General features: G+C 38.9%; 2 protein-coding genes across 2 annotated transcripts in view; one reads left to right on the forward strand and one right to left on the reverse strand.

Annotated features, from left to right (window-relative positions):
- The first annotated feature begins 989 nt into the window (after positions 1-989).
- LOC146145252 (4-galactosyl-N-acetylglucosaminide 3-alpha-L-fucosyltransferase FUT6-like) lies at positions 990-9,226 on the forward strand. The gene is made up of 3 exons (XM_083390523.1): positions 990-1,195; positions 5,966-6,113; positions 8,540-9,226. The coding sequence occupies exons 1-3, from the start codon at positions 990-992 to the stop codon at positions 9,224-9,226; spliced, it is 1,041 nt and encodes a 346-aa protein (XP_083246649.1).
- Positions 9,227-11,724: 2,498 nt separating this feature from the next.
- The window catches only part of LOC146145253 (zinc finger SWIM domain-containing protein 8-like), a 33,745-nt gene continuing 21,539 nt past the window's right edge, over positions 11,725-23,930 (reverse strand). Inside the window, exons 24-37 of the mRNA XM_083389386.1 lie at positions 22,644-22,842; positions 21,925-22,093; positions 20,605-20,742; positions 20,050-20,197; positions 18,883-19,106; positions 18,304-18,420; positions 17,293-17,392; positions 16,464-16,579; positions 15,839-15,997; positions 15,109-15,276; positions 14,371-14,512; positions 13,909-14,027; positions 13,290-13,481; positions 11,725-12,545 (exon numbers count right to left, since the gene is read on the reverse strand). Coding sequence (XP_083245512.1) covers positions 12,468-12,545; positions 13,290-13,481; positions 13,909-14,027; positions 14,371-14,512; positions 15,109-15,276; positions 15,839-15,997; positions 16,464-16,579; positions 17,293-17,392; positions 18,304-18,420; positions 18,883-19,106; positions 20,050-20,197; positions 20,605-20,742; positions 21,925-22,093; positions 22,644-22,842 — 2,069 coding nt within the window. The 3' untranslated portion in view covers positions 11,725-12,467. The remainder of the gene's footprint in view (positions 12,546-13,289; positions 13,482-13,908; positions 14,028-14,370; positions 14,513-15,108; positions 15,277-15,838; positions 15,998-16,463; positions 16,580-17,292; positions 17,393-18,303; positions 18,421-18,882; positions 19,107-20,049; positions 20,198-20,604; positions 20,743-21,924; positions 22,094-22,643; positions 22,843-23,930) is intronic.

The following is a 23,930-nucleotide window of genomic DNA, read 5'->3' on the forward strand; positions in this document are numbered from 1 at the left end:
AATACTAAACTAATTAACTGTGTTTACAGCTTTCACTGGAAGACGGTAAAAAATACAAAGAAGACAAAGGATTTTTTACATCATTTACACTCATTTAATGACTCCATTTCGCTCATCCAAAATTTGAATACAATATCTAAAGTCAAATCCCCAAACAATATAAGGTAAGTGCGAATACAAATCACGCCCTTGTTGACAATTGGCGCTGTTTATGACTACTGTGGGTCTATTGTTTTATCAAAATCAGACTTTTAGCAACTTATGTTCAGACTGTTCTAAACAAAAGGTGAAATAGCATGATGGATTATTTGTTTAACCACGCATTAGAGGGTGATTAAGTTTTATGACACCCCTATATGTGAAATAATGCGATCCACTATATTTTATTAACGTAAATGGGTGGAATTCAAGCTGTATAGTCGGGGGATGTTTTTAACGCACTCCTCAACCCTGGAATGTATATACATATTTTTTTCAAGCGGATGGTTAGTTGCCCTGAAGAAGATTACCCTTTAGCCTAGGTATTATAATAAAAAAACATTAAAAAGAATGCGTTTTACAATGTTGTAAAGCAACACAGCATTTAACCTCTCACGTGTTCTTAATAACGGTTTGCTGAAACCTCGTGCAATGTTTCCTGTTGGAAACAAACTGTCGATAAATCATACAAATGGTAGTTAAAAAAAAGTAAGTTTGACAAAAAGATATTTTTATGTCAGAACAAAAAAGCTTAATATACTAGGCCTATATTTACCGCAAAACATTTTTTTTAAATGTCCGATAAAATCACTTTGATTAGGTTTCAGTATACGGTCTACTCCAGACTAAAGACTAAATCTATTTCATTTAAGGTCTTTGCGTTTGTATTTTTGCAAATGGCTATAGGCTATATAACTGTTTATAGCCAATCAGATTCCTATTAACATTACAGTTTGCAACTTGTAGTTCAAAACATCACGCATCCCGTCAGGGCTAATCATTGGGTCAAAATGGCGACCAAAGCCCGTCCAATCCCCCTGATATACCTGTCCTACGCCTACACCGAACCAAAGTTTCACCCCACCTCCATAACAACTCTGAAGGGCAAAAAGTGCGCTACAACAATGAACTCTGCCCGTCAACGAGAAAGCGATGCCGTGGTGATCAGGTTCAGCCAGGTGTTTCACGAAGAACTACTCCCCGACGCTTCTCTCAGGTGAGGTAAACCAAGTAATCAGCGAAAGTTTAGCTGACGATCTTTTTTTCCTAAACTGATTTGAAGAACAGTTCTTGTAACAATTCAGATGCTCGAGTTTGTTTTCACTTACTCTATAGTCTCTATTCCAGCCTTTTTTCACCAGTGGGTAAATTTCCCCGTTTTAGGGGGTAAATGAGCTATCAATCAAAATATCAGTTGACGGGACAGAAAAAGTGTGCCAGCTGTAGGTATTTGTAGCCTATTTTCCAAGTCCAGATCAACTGCTAATTCGAAGATAGATTATTGATTTTTTATCGTCTAGTGTCGGTAACGTTATGCTTACCTAATTGATACTTTTCTTAGTTTATTGGCTACACCGTTATCTCTCAGTTACTTTGTTGTTACGTCATTTGCTGTTTAAATTCATCAGCTTTTTCGGTTGTCACGCCATAGATATAGGTACCATGTCTGCGAACAGTTTAGTTTGAATATTCTGGTGCCGTTTTCTTCAACTGACCTATGCAAATGCGGCTTCTCTGCATTGCTTACTATCAAACCTAAAGCACTAAACCGACTTCGTGTTGAATCTGATAATCGTTGTGCATTATTATACAACTTTACCAGACACTGATCAACTCGTTGCCAAAAAGCAAGGGCAGCCGTCGCATTGAATATAAATAACTGATTAAATTTCTTACTTTCGTTTTTTAATAAATGAACCCCTGCTCTATTCTGTTGTGTCTTGGTTTTGTCAAGTAATGTATGTATCGTAATATATTTGTATGTAATGCAACTTCTTCACAACTGCGTATGCCTTGAGACAGCCGACAAGATGTTAGTGTGGGTTTAAGCACAACGAAAGAATATTTATTGCAAATAAACAAGCGAACGACAAACAGTACTTACACAGGTACTTACGATACATACAATAATTTACCTCCGTGTACGGTACGTAGCGATCTGACCCCAGCTAAGTGAACAGTGGAACTGCTGTTTTTTGGTATAAAATGAAATCATTTATATACAGCATTCCAGCTGGCGGTAATTAAATATCGTGACAATGCGGTTCGGCGACGCATCAAAAAAACAGGAAATTTCGGAAACACACAGCAGGCTGGCGAGGCGACGACACAGTCCACCAGGCTGTTTCAATAGAATGACCGGAGTTTCAACTCGGTAGCAATATGGAGCGCAAACGCTACATGTCACTCCCCTTGTCTTTGAAAGAATAGGTCCGGAGAGACTCCATGTTGGACTTCTTCCTCCAGGAAGTCAAATATTTTCCATTGGATAAGAATGTCCTCCTTGTCGATCGGCTCTTTGTAGAACAAGTCAGGAACGGTGGCGACCTCCGAAACATAGATGACTGTTGTCCAACGATGAAAAAGCTCGCTTCGTACAAAGCGCGTTGGTAGCCAAAGAGCTGAAACTTAACTGCTCCTTATAGGCTGATAAACGCCCGTTGTCCGACGGCGCAGTTCTGCACCGGGTGACTCCGACGCGTCACAGCTTATCGCATACTTCAGCGACGTCTAGAATTATTAATTTTAATCTACGTTTTTTTCATTTTTTTACTTCTCAGTATATAAGATGGCTAACGCACTCTCGTTTAATTATTAACCGTGATGAGGTCAGCTGGTATCTGCTGCCGAAACGTCGGTTTATACTTCATTTACACCAGAAGAGCGATTTATATTTATTGCTCCTTATAGTGTTCGAGAATCCCTCCGTAATCGAGCTGATTCGTTGTAACTGAACGATCTGTGTAAAAATACTTACACCGGCGATTAACAACATGCGAATGCACAAAAATGTAGCCTACAATGCAGAAATAGAGCCGTAAAAATCGTAATTTTAATGTAGAAAGACAAAAACCGTCAGTCAAATGCCTAGAATCTATCGTTCTAGTATACCGAAATCAAGAAAGTAAAAGGTGCTAAACTCTGAAACTCGAAAACAAAATTAACGCCATGCCCATTTTAAAAGTAATCCCTAAATGACAGACAGTTTAACCTTGGCGTAAAGGTTAAACTAAAAAGTTATGCAAGCTTGTAACCCAAATGGACATGTGACGGTACCTCAGCCGTCAGTAAGGTAAAAAGGCTTCACGGCATCACGTGGCCTTGAAAACATCGGGAACTATGCCCGGAATACAAACAAAATGGTCAGGTTATTTTAGGTGTGATATCTCTGATCAAACACCGGAAACCATATAGGACCAGACTGCAGGTTAGCTGCAAACGGAAATGGCACTTTAGAAGGCACAACTTCGGTAAGTGTGAGAGATAAATATATCTGTTTATAGGCTTAGAGATTAGTTTACGAAAGAAGAATATTCTCTACGTAAGGTTTCACCTTTAACTAACAAAAATAGACGTAATTTTGCAAATTGACTGAACAGCTATGCCGTAAATTTAGTTAGCTTCAACGCGGTTTTAAATCTGCATTGTTCGATCGATATGTTTTGTTTAGGTCAGTGGTTCTCAACCTTTTTTCTTTCGTGGCCCATTTACCTTGCAAAAAAATTCTGTGGCCCAATAGAATTTTTATGAAAGAAAAAACTTTTAAATAGGTTTAGAACAAAACGCAGCAGAACATATTTCAAAACAGATTATTTAATCAACCGTGCATTAGTGAGATACTTGCGGCTGAACAAAAAAATTACATTTCTTTTTAATTCCTCCCAAACCATTATTTCTTTAAAATGAAATATAATGACCCAAATGAAAACTCTAGCTTTTCAAATTGGTCTGTGGCCCACCTCAAATGTTCTTATGGCCCCCACTGGTTGAGAAGAGCTGGTTTCGGTTGACTGATTAGTGATTAGCAAGTATTCGACAATTGACAACGCTAAGTCAAACCTTATTTTTTTTTGTACGCAGTAACGTTATACGCAGTATGTTTCTCGCTGTTCGGTCTCTGCGCTAATTTCCGATGTTGGTGTAACATCGACATTTGTTTAAATGAAGCAGATTCTTAAAAGGAGGTATAATGGTGACTGTCGTGCGCGTTTTAAAGTATAAATTTTTTTTAAGTAATGATAGTTAACGCAAAATTATGATCTTTATGCATACTCTAAGACCACGTGCTAAGTGTGCAATGGACACGACTTATTTCCCCTCAACCACAGCTTGTAGTTTAGCTGACTTAGATGTTGCGCCAATCGTGGCATAATAACACCCGGTCAAAACGATCTTCGTTTAGTATTGCACGTGGTGAAAGGCTTGCTTGTAATTTAGCGCTAGTTCCGTTCATGGAACTTGAAAACTGCGCTGCTGATAGTCGAATTATGTATGATTCTACCACAATTAAACACACATATTTTAAGGTCTTGGTTTGTTTTTTTTGCCTAAAGTTAACGATTGTACACCGTGATTTCGCAGCTGGCGCCTGACAGGATTGTCGACGACGCACGTGCTCGCTTTTGCTGGACGTATTTGGTGTTTCTGGGTTTTTTCTATCACGTCTTGCAATCACCATTCTATGACGTCATACTTTCACTGTTTTAATGACGCATTATTCATTAACATCAGGCGGAAAAATAGGGGAATTCCCTAAGTTGAAAATTCAGGACCCTTTTTTGATTTTCTGGTTACGCCCCTGATTGCCCCCCCCCCTGGAAAATTTTCTGCGGGCGCCCCTGGATGCTGGTGATGAATTTGATAAATGAGTTTTTTTTTTAACAGAGTGATATTATAATTTATGTTATTTTTAATTATATTTTTTGTGCTATTGCCTTCTGCGCATACACAAATGTTTATTCCCGAATCAATTTTTGGAAGGGGGTCGTTAGTTACATTGGGTTGTTAAAATGGGTCGCGGTATGAAAAAGGTTGAAAACCACTGAGTTAGAAAGTTGTTACATTACAAAGAATCGTGACTGCACTAGTGCAGTGGTCCCCAACCTGTGGTCGCAACTCTAAGTGGGGTCGCCTAAAATTTGTCTGGGATCGCTATAAATCACCATATTTCTACCGTTTCAGTACGATTTATGTATTTTGTTTTCTTTACAAGAACGTCACACTAATAAACGTGACTGAGTACAGAGCAAAATAAAGCTTTTGTTTCTTCTACATAAAATTGGAGTTTTTATAGCTATTAAGAGCTGCTAGGTTACAAATATTTCAGCAAAATATATTTACTTTTGGACTTTGATTCAATTAACTTACCCGACTCTATTCAATTTTGTGAGTTAGACCTAACCACTTTTTCCGTTTTCAACCACATGGCCTTGTTTAACGAAATTCAACGCAAATTAAAAACAAAACATCGGAAATCGCTTCGAAGTAGAGCTGACTATTATGCTTATGCAAAGTGGCGTCGCATACAGGCGCAACCATCACACTAAATGCAATTTGTGTTGAAACAAATTGGAATTTTTGTGTTCGTTTGTAGGATAAATTCAAATTCATAATTTAAATAAAACTGCCTAAAATAAATCATTTTGGTGCACATATGTAGCTACAGTACTTTGGAAATGTGTATAATTTACGCATATTCGATCGGATTACTTTGTTCAAGCATTATATTAATATAAATATATATTTTTTTTTATTTCTATATAAACAAATGGGGTCGCAATGTAAATTTAGATGTCATTTTATTTAAATTGGGGTCGCTTTTTAGAAAGGTTGGAAACCACTGCACTAGTGTACTATAAGAAACATGAGTCAACTGACCCTTGGAATTTTATAGTCCCGCAAAATATCAACATAATTGCCAAGGGTCCGCCAGGCAAAATGTTTAGAAAAGTTTGGGAACCGAAATAACGCCACTCTTCTTTTGCAGACGTCCCGAACAGGTTTTCGTGTTTATGTGCCAGGAACCAACGTGGCCCTTTCGCCATAAGGATTACCAAAAGGTCGATAAGAATTATTTTAACTGGACTATGACGTATCATCGTGATGCCGACGTTTATTTTCCTTACGGTGCTCAGGTAAGATTTTGATTTGACGCTGTATGTATTGTTTAACAAACAAATAAGGAAGCAGGTTCTTAATGTTTTCTGTCAAGATTTAGGTAAAGGTAAGATCAGCATTGGAAACACCTGATAAAATAAGCTGAATTGACAAAAATAAATGTAGCAATATATCTTAGTTCATTTTCCAATTTTGTTTTTATGGCCTTAAGACTGAAAAAACACGGCTCTCAGTAAGTTTTATTACATCCAATAGTTGGAATTCAATACAGTTGCTGCGTGACTGGCGTCTATTGTCACCATTATTAAGCAATTCTTGCGAACTAGGTTTGGCGACGTGGCACATTGTTGCATTAACATTGAATTTGACAATCGATTTGTGTATTAGTTGCCAGGTTAGTTAGAGCAGCGGTTCTCAAACGTTTTAGCTTACGGTCCAGTAAAATTAAAAAAAAAATGAAAAAAAAAGTTGACGTAGACCGGACGTTGAGAAGCACTAACTTAGAGTGGCTTATGAAAGTTATCGTAATTATGCCCTGCTCTAGTAAATTAGGCCCTTCTCAAGTAAACAGCCTTAAGCCTATAGTAGGCCTACCCTTAATCAGGGCTGCGGAGTCGGAGTCGGAGTCGGAGTCGGACTCGGGACTCGGGACTCGACGGAGTATTCATTATAACATCAATATAAGTGGATTGCAAAAAATCCACCTTAATTTAGTTGCGTAAATGGGTAAAATACAGGCTGTAGAGTAGGGCTACCATATTTTCAGCACCTTAAAAGAGGACATTTTCTTGCCTGCAAGTAAAACGAAAGTAGAATTGTTACGTTTGAGAAAACGTGCCATATCCAAGTATTGCATTCAGCTTAGAAATTAACACGCCCTTTTCTGAAACACGGATACCTCTGGCGTAGCTCATCAGTAAACAGAGTTTTATTTTTCAGCATTATAATGTATAGCTTATATTTTGCTTTATTGTTGTCTAAGTTTAAAGAAAGCTTCTGCTGAGAACCATAGACAAGTGGTTCTTAATCTTTTTCAGTTGTGTCCCCGTGGTAATTTTCCCATGCCTTGCCCCCGAAAAGTGGATGAATTTTATCGTTTATCTGTAAGTTAGCAAAATTTTAAATAGGGCCGTTATACCTTCAATGTTATAAAAACATGCAATGACACTCAAAGAGACTTTGTGCTAAAAAAAGTTTACATCTAAGTAGAAAAGATTCGTTTTGCCGTTTTAATGTTAAAGTTGGCAAAAACAGAGTTTGTACAGCGCTGTAGGACTGGTGTACAACACAGCGAAGCCATTGGAATCATTGCAAAAATTAAATATTAACTTAGAGCTAGCGCAAAAAAAAAAAAAAAAAAAGCGGAGATTTGGACATTTTTAAGCGTCCTCGGAGGATCATTCAGTTTTCTTGAGAAAAGAGGACAAATCCTCCTAAAAGAGGACATATGGTAGGCCTACTGTAGAGTCAGAGCTGGACTCGGGACTCGACAAAATCTTACATTTGGCCGGAGTCGGACTCGGGACTCGGGACTCGGGAGTCGGACTCGGTTTTTTTTTAACCGACTCCGCAGCCCTGCCCTTAATCCGGCCCTGGGCAGACAGCCTCCATCTTTTAAGGCGGCCTGCGTGCACTAAGTAAAAAGAGTTTTCGCTTTTAACTTCTATTTTAGTAAGTACTTAATTGCTTAAGTGTTGTGCGAAAACATTGTTGCAATGATTGGCTAAAACAGCAATGCGCATATGTTTGGTCATGTATTTAATTAAAGTTATTATAAGCGTATTGGTAATAAAAACATAGTGATAAAGCAATCCAGAGGTGGGTAGGCTTTTCAGCTCGCAAGACGCATTTATAATATTCAAGATAGTTTAATAACCAAAAAGAGGGTGTGGATTAGCGCGTGGTATAGTTTTACCACACCAGAGCACTATTGGGGGTTCCACATGATAGATAGTTAATAATATCACAGAACTGCGATCATTAAAACCATTGCAATAGCAAAGGAGTAGTTCTGGTTTGGTTACTTTTAATTGGAAAGCCAGATTAACAAAGGGCTATGATAAAACAGTTTTTATGAGTTGTTAAATCTATCACAAACACTGAAAATAAGTGTAATTAATTTTATTTGTCGTAACTCTGCGATGTCCGATTCTCATGTATAACAGTGTTGTACATTCCAATGGTTATTAACTTCACTATACGGCCCGCCAAATATTTTTTTGATTGTTTTGGCCCTTGTACCATTTTGAGCTATATGCAAGGCTGGATTGCAATATAAACGCTAAATATAAAATTATTCAGTATATGGTTTAAAAAGCTAATAATAGCCTTGCATTAAAACTAAAGCTGTTTTTTATAACTACTAAGAAACTGATCACACTAAAAGGGGAACAAACCAATTCCAATTTTAACACCCAAACTAAACCTGAAACTTTTATTTCAGGGCAGGATATTCGGCAGAGAGGACCAGCGGCCGTATTACGGCGACAAGGTGGTGAAATCCATTTTAGGTAAAAAGTCAAAATCTCGTATCGCCCTTACAGCTATTTCCAGGTGCGCCGAAGACCTGGGCCCAGCCTACCGCTTGAAGTACGTAGCTGCTCTGGTAAGTCACGGTCTTAAAATTACAAAGCTAGGCGGCTGCTTCAATGGCTTCAGGGATGGCGCCTGGTACGAGGACCAATTCAAAGAAAGGGCGTCGGGTTACAAGTTTTTCTTGGCCTTTGAAAACGGTTTCCACTGCCGCGACTACATAACCGAAAAGTCGTGGAACAACGCTATCAGAAGCGGGACCGTCCCCGTAATCCTGGGCGCACCGAAAAGTGACGTCACAAAAGTGCTGCCGCGCGGCTCTTTTGTACACACGGACGACTTTGCCGGTCCGATGCAGTTGGTCGAGCACTTGATGTACTTGAACAAGAACACAACGGCATACGCCGAGTACTTTGCCTGGCGGTTGAGGCCGAGTAAATCCAGCCTCGTTGATCAAGACTTTGACTACGACCTGCTCTGCAATAAGTTGTGGGATCTTCGAACAAAACCCCAAACTAAAGTTTACGCCTCTTTCAAGCAGTGGTTTTTGGGCGGGGAGAACAAAGAATGTCTGACGCCACCGAAACCAGAATGGTAGACCTTAATGTTGTGCACTTTTTAACCTAATATATGTATGGGTCGCTTGATGATTTAAATTATTGATTATCGGTACGCAAAAAAAAAAAAAATTGTTGACCCTTTTTAGGTAAAGTTTATAACGTGAACAATGCACATATTACGATTGAGCTAACACATCTAGTAATATATAATATGAAGGCGGCCAATAAACGGAAGTCACTTACAGAAGCCGTTACTTCCGAACTGTCAAACTAATAAATTTGGTAAACTCTTCTGAACTAAGCAACAAAAACGCAACACATAGGAAGCAAATCGTTAACCAAATTTGTAAAAAAAAATGTTTAATAAAATAATTCCATTTCAACCCAACTAATTTGATGGACTTCAGTCTAAGTTAAGTCATTTTGCCTAAAAGCCTTGAGTAATATCAGGTCATTTGAAAACATTAACTTAATTGCACTAATTAAGTTATTGACTCAAGCATTGGGGCTTAGTGTCCCCGATTTGAACAAGGATTCTTTTAAAGTCCAAACTTACTTTTTTTGATAAGCTGTTAGGGACACGACTTTTCTTGTTGGTTAAGTTGCAATTCCGACGTAACAGTTACGGTACGACTGGAGTCACCATGCACGTGCCAATAAAGTTTTGCTATGGAACTTCCTTCGATTAATTTCTTCTATGAATTCTAATTATTTACACACTGTTTTACTGGTTGCTCAACATTATATTCGAAAGTAAAATTGCTTGAGGCACAGTGCCGTTTGTAATGCTACCGGAAGTACAGGGTAGGCCGGAGAGTGATGTAAAAAAAACGTATACAGCAAATAAGGAGTCTTGACCAAATCATCTCGTTATTCAATTTATTGACGAAACAGAAACAGAAAAACGTTTTTCTTCCAAGAACAAATCGGACTAAAAGAAATTGGAAAACTGCCACACAAAGGCACCAAAGAAAGCAGTACACTTTGGTGTGAAAAATGAAGTCGAAAAAGACGCACCAGTTTCTCTACACGTAACAAGGATAAATTCAGGTTTCGGTAAAACGAGCACAACTTTAAGTCCATTTCGTTTTTAGAATAAAACACGCAAAACCGGCCTAGCTCAAATAAATACTATATAACTGAATAAAGGCGAACGACGCCGGGTTTGTTATTGTTACCAGGCCGTAGCAATAGATGGAAGCAACATAAACAAACATAGCCAGGAAGTGGGAGCCTTTGCTCAGGAAAGAAGAGTTGGAATTTTAACCGGGGCCTTTTGGCGGTTAAATTTTCCGGAGGTAGAAGTCAAACACACACACACGCGCGCGCGCACACTGAAACACAGAAAGTTTAATAATTGAAAATGTCTTGACTTTGTACAGAGTGGCAAACGAGACCGTTACCGACAAAATAAGCTGCGTATACGGGACTTAAAAAAGTCAAATGTATTTTTAGGTAGAAATGAGCTGCAACTGCCAACCCACTGTGTTTCTTGGTCCAATAAATACAGGACTACGCGTGGGGTTTGGTGCATTCGATCCAAAACTGACTCTGTTTGAATTTAAACTTGAAAGATTTTTGCTAAAATGCATGCCAAAACACGGCTTTCGACGGTTGCAGTTAAAATTCCAATTAGACTGCCACGTTATACGACTGTAGCCACCCCGTACGTGATAACAAAAGTTTTCCTATGAATACCTCAAGTTAATATAGGCCTGCTCTCCTACCCTTGTCCCTAACAAAAATTACCTAGCAAAAAGGGCTATGTGGAAAACAAGAGGTAAAAAATCATCTGGTAAAGGTTTCAAATAACAAGAACAATGTTCAAAACATGATACTACTAACCGTTTGCAAATTGTCTAAGATCGATTATCACTTTCAAAGTACGGTTTGTAAGTGGAAATTTTGTGAAATAAAAAAATAAGGCTTGAGGGACTTTTTGATTTTACAACAAATTTAGTTTCGCAAGGTTTGAAAAGAAATAAAATTTATCGTATAAGGTGGGAGAGATTGTCAGTTTGACATATTTTAATTTATTTGTCTGCTCCTATAATCTTAATTGGAATTGCCGTCGCAGATTCAAGGAATTAAATTGCTTAGGCATAAAATGGGCTTAACGCCAGTGTTTCCGCGCGCAAATTAAACTACACACATTTGCGGATGTGACACCGCAGCAAAACGCACATCTGGTTTACAATTCTGAGGTGACAACAAAACTGTGGCGCACGTTCACCACAGATACTTCGCAAGAACGTCTACACGAAAAACGACATATATAAAACCACGTACACATACAAAAAAATACAAACCGAAATAAAACGAGAAAGCGGCGGCACTAACAACAACAGCAACAACAACAACAATAATAATACCAACAACAACAACGATTTATTTATATTTAGTTTTTTTTGCACACGTCAATTAAAAAAACAAAACATTTTGACTACTACACGTTCAAACGTTCACGTGCATATATTTTGATCAACTATATATTTCTCCTTTCGCTTTCGCTACAAATAGATTGAGTCGTAACAACCACATCCAAAGCGGTTGTAATATTCCAAAAATAGTAAAACGGGTATCTCCGGCACAATATATGCCCGGGATATTCAAAGATGTAAAACAATTTTTAAGCACTGGTAATTTAATTTAGGCTGCCACAATTAAAGAACTTTTGATTTTCTGAAAAGGTGTTTCCTATCAAGGTTTTTGCCAGAAGTGTTTTCTATTTTCAGCTTTATAGTTACTGCGACAACGCGTAGGGCCGAATTAAGACCATCCAAATCTACGATGAATGACAACGTCGTACAAACCACCAAAAGTTATTTATCGCAAATGTAAGGTCAAGATCTTACGTACAAATTCACCACTAAAATGGAAAAGATTGTATTTTACAAGTTTGGAAGTCAAAAGTGAATTTGCAAACAACGTTATTTACTTGTTCTTAGTACTCGACATTTGTTTTAGGGCCGAAAAAGCTCAAAACCATTTTTCCTATTTTTGACTTAAAATATTGTTTTTGCGAAAGCTGTCTGTTTGTTGTGTTGCTTCGATTTCTAAAACAAAAAACAACATCAATAGAAACAAATCCGAGTGTGAGGTCGCAAATAAAAACACGCGCGCAAAATTGAAATCAACTAAAATCGACAAAAACAAACGGAAAAAAAGCAAAAACCCTTCAGTTTCAGCGAGGACCTGAGGACAAAAAACGCGACTGTTTTGATAAAAAAATACTTCGCTATGTAACTATGGATAGGTCAGCTATCTCGCGCCGCCACTTTACAAGCTCAAGCCGGTGTTGATTTTCTGCCAAAGATCCTTTTTGCAGGCTTTGGAGCGGTGAATGCTTTGTAGCACCTGCGAAAATACATTAAGAGAGAGATAAGCAAAATGTAACTTTGATAATAACGCTGCTTATTAAAAAGATGCGCTTATAGGAGAGCATGAGGTTTTATTAAGTTGCGATGATCAGGCATCCGATTATTATGTGGGTTCTGCACATTTAAAAATAGACGGGAAAGGATGTAGCATATAAGTTGGCGCGGTGTTCCGGTATGTTTCTTTGGCTTCTTTTGTCTTTTGTATGTCTTAAGAGTCTTACGTGGTTAGGCCTTTCTTTAAGAAATTTTGTTCAATTAAATGCTATAACTGCAGCCTGCAAAAGTGCAAGACAGCAAAGACCACTTATGTTTGGGTCAGCAAAAACTTCTTAAAAATTACTAACGTTTAAAACATCTTACAAATTACTATATAGAAGGGGGTAAGGAAACGTCCAGTCAGTTAAAGCATCCTGCAAAATCTGCGGCCATTAAACAGAGTTTTTTCAATTAAAACACTGCCCATTTAAGGGTGTTTTTTAACTGGCTGTTTTAATCTGTGCAAACAACCTTAAAAAAACACTGATCATTTTAGGAAACTTTGATATACTTATTCTGCTAAAACACCTTCTTTTGAAGGAACGAGCGGTTAGTAAACTAAAACAAGAAAAATTACTGACCCTTTCAGTAAATCAAAATGCACCTAAAAAAGCCAATGACCATGTGATCAGTTCGGCGACGCCGTGTTCAAAAACTATTCTCATATAGAGCGGACCAACCGTACCTCGTTAAACTGCAGAATGCCGCCGGGCGTCATGCAGAAAGCGTTGCGTGCCGTGTGCACGAGCGACACAAACTCGTCGTGATCAGATGCGTGGTGCAGATGGTAGAGGCGGTTGTGGATGAAGTGCACGTACATCTGTAGGCACTTGTTCACTATCGGGTGTAGGAAGGGAGCGCGAAGGTTGGCGCAAACCTGGAAGGCAGCGAGGAAAACGGTTCGACATTAGGTGAATATAATTAGGTTCGGCATTTTAGTAACGGAGAGATTTTTTACGGTTTTATTTTTGGTAAAGAAAAGGGTGTGACCGTGTGACTATCAGTTGACTACTTTTTTTTTTGTGTGTGTTGCACATTCCACTGTACATAATAGTTGTAAGTTTCGTTAAGTGAAATAAATACTTAAGAGTAAGATAGTATAGTTAACTTTAATCCAACGTTAAAAAAAACTTTCAAAATTTTGTACCAACTTCTCTGAAAGAACCTAGTGTTTAAAAATAAATGGTCTATCTGCCTATGTTTGAAAGAACGACTCCTTCATAAACAGTTTTTGTACAATATTTTGCAGTTTGTGAAACCTGGCACTAAGCAACACACCCCCAAAAAAACAAGTAAACACTTACTTGCTGGTTGTTATTCTCAGTCAGGTACTTTGCAGTCTCCACAGCGATATCCTGCAACACGAAAGGCGAAGAAACTCCACCGACGGCCGCCATGCAAAACTGCTGGACGTAATGCATGCCTACAGGGAAAAATATAATTCGATTAGGTACAGTGGTAGTCTGCGTCTGTTCAAAAACGTTTGGCGTTTTTTTGTGTTTTTGGCTCGATTTAGCAAAACTTTATAAAATCAATCAAATGAAATCAAAAGTAAAAATGCTAATAAAGAAGTTTATTTAAAATTACTGCGAAATAGTTAACACCGTTTCATTGCACAACTAAACTGATGTTGATTAAAAAAAAGTCTTTAAATTTACATAACATCTAAAAATACCTCACCAAGCCCTAACGAAGACCTGCCAGCTGATTAAAAAACAGAAACGTTTTTAGTGGACGGCTAAAGCCCAAGTGTACACCAAACCTACCGAGTTTCATTGAAAGCTTAAGAATCCACTTGACGTCGTTGGCGTAGGGCGGGTTTCGCGCGTACTTGTTGTTGGGTCGATCTTCGGTGCGTTTGGTCAGCAGATCCAAGGCGAGCATTCCCACTCGAAATGCGCTTTGCAGCTGTATGGCAAACAAAAACGTCATACTTACAGCAGGTGAAAACGCCAGACAAACCATTCTGGCAAATTCTCATGCCATCATCAGTGATCTCTATTTGGGCCGTTATTTTCACCATTAAACTTATGAACAGATCCGTATATAGTGTTCCAAACCATTCTGGTTCAGTTAAAATCGATTGCTTCCTAGTATGATTGACTAGGGTTGCAGAAAATGGGAAACAATTAGCAAACTATAGTAATGAACAATTGTGTGAAAGAATACGATACGAAGTTTATGCAAAATGCAACTTGATTGCGCCTCTTCTGAAGTGACACTGGCAAGAATAAAGGTCTCAGAAAGTTATTTATAACAAGTCAACCGCCGAGGATCTTGTTTTAAGCCAGGCCCAGAAAGTTAATTTTAACAAACACATCAGACAAAATAATCTCAAAATAACCTAATCAGCACTGTTGGTATCCGCAAAAGCAAAATAAATTTAGTCTATACGCATAGCGCAGTTTTGCCCAGTTTGGTCCTTCTAACAAACTTGTAATTCCTCACGTTCTTTGGAACCACTACTAAAGCCCGGTTTAAAACGTTCTATATCCTGCAATTACCTGTGTTGAGATCGGAGCCGCCTGGATGTTTAAGGCCGGGAGGTTGGGCATGGGAGGAGCGCTTTGATGGTGGATGGTGCTCGGATGGTGGTGGTGAGGGTCCGGGAGGAATGGAGAGCGACTCGCGTGGTACTGGAGCGCGTGGATGTTAGATGCGGGCATTGGGACCTAAGGGGAACATACCCAGTCATTAACTATCCACCTGATAGTGGTTTTCTTGCGGACAATTCTTCCAGAAATTTGAATTGGGTCGAAAAACCATTTCATTTCATTGTGAACTCTAAGTGATACCTTAATTATCAAAAAAAAATACATTGCTATTGTCTATGACAGTTGTTCTTAACCTTTTTTTCTTGCTGCACCCCTTTCAAATACCAACCAATTCTCGTACCCCCTTCTAAATTGCTTAAATAACAAAACCATGGTAATTTGATTTTTATACTTCGTAAGTAACTGATAACACAATACCAAAATGTGAGTTACTTTTACGTTTAATTTAGCAAAGAAATAAATTACAGTAACACATTTTCTGTGTCTGATTCAGCATCCCCACACACCCAATAATAGAGATATGATTTACAAAAACAAAGAAATATAAATATACATTTACAAAAATAAAGAAATATAAATATACGCTTGAATACTACATTTTTGTTTAACGATCGATTTAGAATTTCCTACTTAAAAAAAATCCGACGCTTAAAAGATCGAACAAAATAGCACAAATTACCAGGTTGAGCGTTGGAGCGGGATGTAGTTGCACGGCGGCGGCGTACTGCATTGGGGGCATTCCCGGGGTGAAGCCGCTTAATTGGGGGTCCAGCATGGTGGGGGCGAAGCCATGAAGTATAGGACCCGGGTGACACTGCATGGGGGGCAAACGGGGGTCCTGTGCAAACAAATAATAGACTAACAGTTTATTTGATTGAATGCATTGACTTTTTATGAGTAAGATTTACGAATGTGATAGAATATAAGAATAGGCAGACAAGTAACAAACTATTTGCTGTTTCACCTGGTATTTTATAATATAGGGTCAAACAATGCAAACTCTAAAGATACAGGCAGTGTACATTTCAAAAATGCCCAGACAATAAAACATGTTTGCTTTATAAACAATAGAGCGAATGATTCTTAATTGCCAGCTGCTTTACAAAGACTAAACAGACATTAAGTCAAACAGCGACAATAACATGTACCATCTTGAATAGTGATGCATGGATTTAAAAAAAAACGTGTTTCGCTTAATACACATTATAGCGAATGATTCTAATTGCCAACAGCACAAGAAACACAGCTGCTTTACACAGAGTAAAAAGATAAACAGTTAAACAGCGACAATAACATATTCCCACCTGAATAGTGATGACTCCTCCCGGTAGCACCATCCCACTCACTGAGACGGGAAGCGATTGAGCGGACACAGCAGGTGACATGGTGGGAAGACAGGCTCCAACTCCGCAAGAAGACACTAAAGAAAAAGTTTTTTTTTTTTTTTTTACCAGAAATTTTTTACCTTTTACCAGAAGTGAGGCCTGAGTTATCGGAAAGTAATAGTTGGACGCTGTGCAATTTAACAAATAAAATCGCACTCGGCAGATGTTGTTAACTTGTGTTTGATTGCGACCGACTGGAATATTTTTTTGGGACTTTCGTTCGACTGGTTCGGTAAAAAAGTCACAAGAACACTTTTTAAACATTTTGAGCGTTAACTGCATTCCTTTGCAAGTGAAGGCTTGCCTAACTTATCGGCAAGTAATAGTTAGACGCTGTACAATTTTACAAATAAAATCGAGAGACTCGCGATCGTCTGGTTCAGTAAAAAAGTCAAGAACTTGTATTAAACATTGAGCGTTAATTGCATCGAGCGATAGAGGTAGTAAAAAAAACGCTTGATTAGGCTTGTCCAGACAACAATTGGTCATTTTAATGTTCCGCTTGTGTGCGATAGCTACTGTAATTACGTTACACATATTAAACGCGAACGATAGGTCGATCGCGATCAACGTGTTGGCTACACCTGCACTAGACCTTTAAATTTTGCTTTACCATATAAGTGGCAACGTTCCAAATGAAACTACGAGAGTCCAAAATTATAGGAATTAAAAGCGACTTTAGGCAACGAAATCGTTAGCTTTGCTCAATATGCAATTGGTCCAGCTGGGCACAAGGTTCACAACTGACCTGTAGTGACCGGAAGTATCTGCTGGGAGCTGACCGGGACAGGGGCCGGTGCTGCGGTGGATACAGTCACGCGAGCAGCCTCATGATCGTTGGAATTCACCTGCGATAAGGATTGTATGAAACGGACAAACTGTAATGTGCATATAACACTGCTGCAAACAAGTCATTTTGAAATGACTTAAGTCCCAGTCAAGTCATTTGAAAAATAACTTAAATCCAAGTCAAGTCTTTTGCAAAAAAGTCCCAGTCAAGGCATTATGAGTGCAATTCAAATTCAATTCATGTCATTGACACAAAGTAAACTATTAAAATGGGTAACTAATCCGATTATAAGCAACAATTCAACTAAAAATAACATAAACGCAATACACCCCACTATAAGTGTTTAATGTACAAGACTTGAGATAAATTTTAATAAAAAAACACTTAATTAAATCCAGTTATTTAGCAAAATGACTGAAGTCTCAGACCAAAAGACTTCGGTCAAGTCAATTCATTTTGATCAAAAGACCTAAGTCAAGTGAAAACCATGTGTTAAGTCAATGAAGTCATTACAACACTGGCATATAACATGGTCGCAAAACAAATAATTCGTCGCGCATTTAGCAACGGTGTAAAGTTCCTTTCACGCCTAAAATCAACACCCTTAGATATTAATCAAAGGTATGTGTAAATTCTTTATCGCTTTTTCGTATTTTTTATTGAAAATAACGAACAGATCTCTGGTTAAGTGTTTCTAAACTTTAGTAAGTATTGTATTTCTAAATGTTTTTGGAGCATAATGGTTAAAGGTTGTATAGTAGGACTTCTCACTATTTTCGAAATTGAATAAGAGTTATTCGAAACGTTCAAAATGATACCTACTTCTGTATGGGATATTATATTCTTTTTACATCTTACTACAGCCTCCAACCATTATGCTCCAATGTTCCTAAATGCTTTTACAATTATCTGGAATTGGTCAAGACGATTGCGTAACGTCGAAAGCGTCAAAACATAATTTAGATTTACCTTCTGGTGGATCCACTCCCACTGCTTGGCGACGTCAAACAAAACCTCAGGGTAGACGCCACCGCCTCTTCCGGCCTGTTCTACGGCAAAGCAAGCCTTTTCGAGCATCGCAGCGCCCTTTCAATACAGAATAGGGGGCGTGATTACAACTATTTGCAGCAGGTATGCCAAACTATCAGGAGTCATTAGAAAAGCCATGAGCAATGGGTGAGACACGTGTGAGCTACTACAGGGATGTCATTTTTGAAACCAGGGTTTCTCAGCCTTTTATGGCTAGCGGCACCCCTCAGAAATAATAAATAGATTGTGGCACGCCTAAAAGTTTATTTCGTTGGTAATTCACTAGAATATTACAATAAACGGAACTGGAACAACACACACCAACTCTACACAACGCATAGAAAGTTATAATTGGATTTATTCCACTCTAATCTCACACAAAAAAGTTGAGCAAAAATCAGATTCTTTAAGATTCTCAAATATCTCTCGTCACCCTTCAGCATTAGAAATGGCACTCAAGGGTGCCGCGGCACCCTGGTTGAGAACCACTGAGCTAAACCGTAGGAGGAAAGCGCTCACCTGCTCCTTGCACTGAAGCAGCGCCCGCGATATCTCGTTGGGATTAAGGGCGCCAGCGTGCGGCAAAACACTCAGGGCCAGCTCGGAAGCCCGTCGCACGGTGGTGCTGTCGCGACCACGTGACGCCCGGTCGGCCAACGAGGCGGTCTCGGGCGGGGTAAGGTGACCTTCCCACGAATCAACCAGAATGTGAAGGGCGGCGCTGCCGATTTCCATTGCTTGACCTTGAGAGAAAGAAGCGGCGACAGTTTTAAGTGCAGTTATTGGTGGTATACTATTTATCAATTAGAAAAAAAGAAATTATAAAATTATAAAAGTTAAGGTTTCGGTTGGCGAAATTTTTGCCTATATATTAACAGTTTAAATCAAAGTTGTTATTTTAACCATGAGCCTTTAAAAATCTAACCCAAATCAGCTGATCAATGAAACACAAGTTCGTGGTCGGTATTTTCTAGCCTGTTGGTGCTTACATAAAAATTCTTCATTAATCGTCCGATTTTGGTTGGCCCATTAACACCTTTAATCAAAAAATAACTTTGGAAGGGAAGACCATAGTTGTTGTACAGTTCACCTTCAAGGCCCGTTTACTCTACAGCTTCACTGAGCTGAGCAAAACGTAATTCGCATTTAAATTCTATTGTGAAGAGCGTTTCACGCTTTGCTAAACTCAAGCCCAGTGCAGCTGAAAAAAAAAATACGCTTTGGAGCGATTTTCACGGTTTGTTAAACTCAAGCCCAGTGCAGCAATAGAAAAACGTTACGTTTTGGAACGATTTTTACGCCCAGCGCAGCTCACTGCAGCTGCAGTGAAAACAATTTTACGCCCGGTGCAGCTCAGCTCCGCTCAGTGCAGCTGTAGTGTAAACGGGCCTTAACGGTGTGATTATTTCAGTTTATTTAAAAAAAATCAAAAAATGTATCGTAAATAGCTACAAATGCAATTTTATGTCGTTTAAGTAATAAGTAAATATAAAACGATAAAAGTTTCACGTTGATATTACATTTCGAGTGTTTGTTTTTCTCGGTAACTAAAGAGTCTGTTTCGCCATCAAATCCCACATCCGGTGTAAGGCATTACGATTTGTTACTAGAACGCGTAATCCAGTGTATTTTATCCGCAGTGTAACTAAGTTTAAAGCAATAGATCCACAGCAGCATCAAGCTCACCTGTTATCCAGGACACGTGCGATGAGTAGGTCCTACTGAGCCAGTTGGGAGACACGCAGTTGTGTAGACCCAGTGCGTAAAGGCCCACTTCGAAGGCTGCCAGTACAAGGTTGCGGTGTACTCCGGATTGGTTGTTGCCTTGTGGTTGCTGAGGAAACGAAAAAGTTTGAATGTCAACATTGTCTCCGTGCGCAGTGCTACCATGGTAGAAAGTATTAGTGTAATATCGTTTTTCAACGCACAAGCGCAACCGATTTTTAGATATCTAATGTTTCAACTAATTATTAAGGGTTTTTTATTTTACTTTTTGACATAATGATAAGGGTTCAGTGTTAATGGGAGAAATAATAACGAAGTTGATATGGCGAAGGGTTATTATTTATTTTTTTGCTACATCACAGTACTATCCGGCCATAGCCAAGTTGAACTCTGTAAATACAAGATTTTTTGTCTTCGCGCCAACTTTTTACTTGAATCTAATCAGCGCGAAGGCGGTATTCATACAATGGCACACGGTGGGCATCTAAGTTAACTAAAACAAGACGTCAATCTCACCTGCATGAAGAGTGAAGTGCTGCTGTTGCCGCCTGCCTTTACCAGCACGTTCTTGGCAACTTCGAAAAAGAAATGCGCGGCTGCCTCTGACGGCTGGTTAGGGATGTCGGGAACCGTCACCGAATTGCGACCGCGGCTCTGTAACGTGTGCCCATGGCGTCATTATGTGCGTCGTGATATTTTTTTGCTTCAATATGATTACGGTAACAAGGGATTGGTATGTGGCAAACAAAAAACTAAACACTCTGTCAAAAGTCAGGGTATATCGTCGGGAAAACAAGAAGATAGGAGCCTTTAAACCAGTGCTTCTCAAACTGTGTGCAGCGGCACAATAGTTTACGAGAGATTGTTAGTGTACCGCGAGACTTTTTGTAATTTTGAAAAATAAGTTGTTAATATTACAAATAGGAATACACCCAATCATTTGAGAATTGAATACGCATCTAAAACAAAATTCATACCATTAAAACATTTACAGGCTTGTCGTGTGTTAAGGGCGATTCTTAAGTCACTATATTGTTGTTCTGTAAAAAGTGTGCGGCGAAATATTTAAAATTATTTTACTGTGCCGCAAAATAAAAAAAAGTTTGAGAACAACTGCTTTAAACGAGGGGTCAAAGCCAAGGGTGATTTCCAATATCACATATTTAGTGCAGAATTGCTGGAAATCTGAATATTTTTCTTCCGTATTGTTAAACGGTGTTCATCAATGGCCGAGACAATAAAGAAAAATAGTATACAAACGTTTTTCAACCGACGCAACGTTTATTGCCATGCTCTACGAGCAGGGCTGCGGAGTCGGGAGTTTGACTCGGGACTCGGTGTGTTTTGCTGGATTCGGACTCGGGACTCGAGTAAGACTACGTAAAACTAACAGAATTCCGAGTCTGACGTGCGCATGAGCAGTACCAATTTTGAAACTGATATGACGGCCAACTGTAAATTGTAAAGGCGGAATAGCATATGGTGAATATTTTCCAACCAGGTATTGTGAGTAGATGAGTTGTATTCCACCCCTATAAGTGGGTTGTTGAACATCCACTGTATTTTATAAAAAGAGTTCTTCTGACAAATATCTATTCAGCGCCGACGTTTCGATTACCTATACGGAAATACATATTTGTCAGAAGAACCCCTTTATATTTGATACAATGCCCGTCCACTGTATTAAATTGGCGGAATACAGTCTGTGGAGTCAAACTAGGACTCGCTACTCGACGAGATCGCACATTTGGCCAGAGTTCGACAAGAGATTATTTTTTTGGCCGAAGTCGGCTCCGCAGCCCTGGCTAAAAGTGTTTTTGAGTCGTAAAACCTTACCTTTCGATACACGGCGTAGCCCTGCTTGCTGCCGGCGCCGTTGTTGTTGTTGCTTGGGGCTGGGGGTCGCGGAGGGGACCTGGTCAGCTGGGGCGGACGGACAGCCTCTGAAAGGCGTTTGTTCTCACTCGAACTGGTGCCCATTGAGTCGGCGCTGCTGCTGCTCCCGCTGCAAATTTAAACAAAAAAAGCTAAATTTTGTTTATGTGTAACTTTTGCTTAAAGATCTACATTCTTTTGCAATTTCACAGATTTAAACCTTCAATATTCCGTCAAAGTTCCAATAAAAATGTGTATAAGGTATTGGCTCATAAATAAAGTTGTTAGCAGTAGGCGAAGTATGAGCAGTGAGCACTGCACTGACACTGCGGGCATAAACTACTGCAAGGTAAACTACACCAGTATTAAGAATCGATTTAAGATTAAATAGTCCAGAAAAGGAGCATACTACAACTTAGTATATCGAGCTCACAATCGGAGGTTATAAAAAAAAACTATTAAGTACCATTCTATCAGTAACGTCTCGTAAAAAGGGCTCAAATGTACACAACAAAAATAAGCACATCAGCCAAAACGTACATATACGCTTGGTAGTATAAAACCACACTAAAGTTGTAATAAGGGGGCTACTTTGAAAAATGACAAAAACCTCGTTGACAAAAACACTGCACCACGCCTCTTTATGCAACCGACCCAAGGTCGCGCAACACAACACCAACCTGTCGCTACTGGGGCTGGAAGGGTAGCGCTGCAAGCTCCACGAGGCAGACGACTGGGCTGCACCGGCCGGGTTGAGCGGTAAGTTCACTGTGCTTGGTGCTGCGCCGGCACCTCCGCTCAGGTTGCGGCGTCTCAATCGTGGTGAAGTGTCGCTCAGCATCGCCTCCTCCGAGGCCGAGCTGTTGACGTTGGCGATGCCTGGATGCAGGAAAAACGCGGGCGTCGGGGGAAGGGCAGCTTGACGTTAAATTACTTGCGAAATTTACATTGCGATAACTATCAAAATCAATCAAGAAATTTAATAGTTTAAACCAGGATACTTTCTAAACTTACTAGCACTATAATTTGCAACCTTTTTATGTTTTTCAAAGTGAAAAAAAAAGCTGGACACTTGTATATTTTAAGTTCACGACCTCGCTACACACTTAAATATTGGCTCAATTTCAGTTTGTCTCAGATATAATCTAATAGGTGATTTGCGGGCTCTGGTTGAAGAAAAAAAAAGCTATTGAAATCGTTCTAGTTTGAACTTTATCCACCGGTAGTATATTTCTAGTGAAGTAGTAACTATACTTTATTCAAAGCAGAAGTTGAACTTTCCTCCTTTTGTACACCCAATCCATAAACAAAACAAACTAAGAAATTATAACATTCAAAATAAAACTAGAGCCTACATAGTAAATCCTAAGCAACTTAACATGTTGGATTTGACTTTAAAGAAAGATTATAGTGAACAACCTAGAAAAAACCTTGGTGGAGTATAACATTTTCCCCGAAATATTAGTGAAGTATATTTCGAAATACTGAGCATCAAAGCATACCATATAGAAGTCAGTAAACATGAAATCATCTATTATGCATTGAGAGCTGGGCTTTTGTCTTACACGCGAGTTTTATTAATAAACTACGTCAATAAACTATCGATCACATGTTGTTTTGCAAATTTTTCAATCCGTACAATTTTCATGTTTATGTTAGAATGATACGCATTTTGCGATGCTAACAGTTCAGCTCTGGTCCAGTCATGCAGAAGAAGCATTTAAACAACGGGTGTCCAACTCAAACATGCCGACGTGGCAGTTTTTATCTTATAACTTCCTCCCGTACCAAAGTTTAGCAACTATTTATATTATTTTTAATACTAAAATCGCTATAGTGTTATATTATTAGAGGTAATTGGTTGTTGTCATGATTGCTGGAATTGTTTTGTACTGTGAATAAACAATGACAATTGGCTGTATAACAAATTTAGCTTTATTTACAATTGGCTGTATTTTTGGGGCTTG

This window comes from Ascidiella aspersa, chromosome 5, assembly GCF_963924565.1.
Source record: "Ascidiella aspersa chromosome 5, kaAscAspe10.2, whole genome shotgun sequence".
In the NCBI taxonomy this organism is placed as follows: domain Eukaryota; kingdom Metazoa; phylum Chordata; class Ascidiacea; order Phlebobranchia; family Ascidiidae; genus Ascidiella; species Ascidiella aspersa.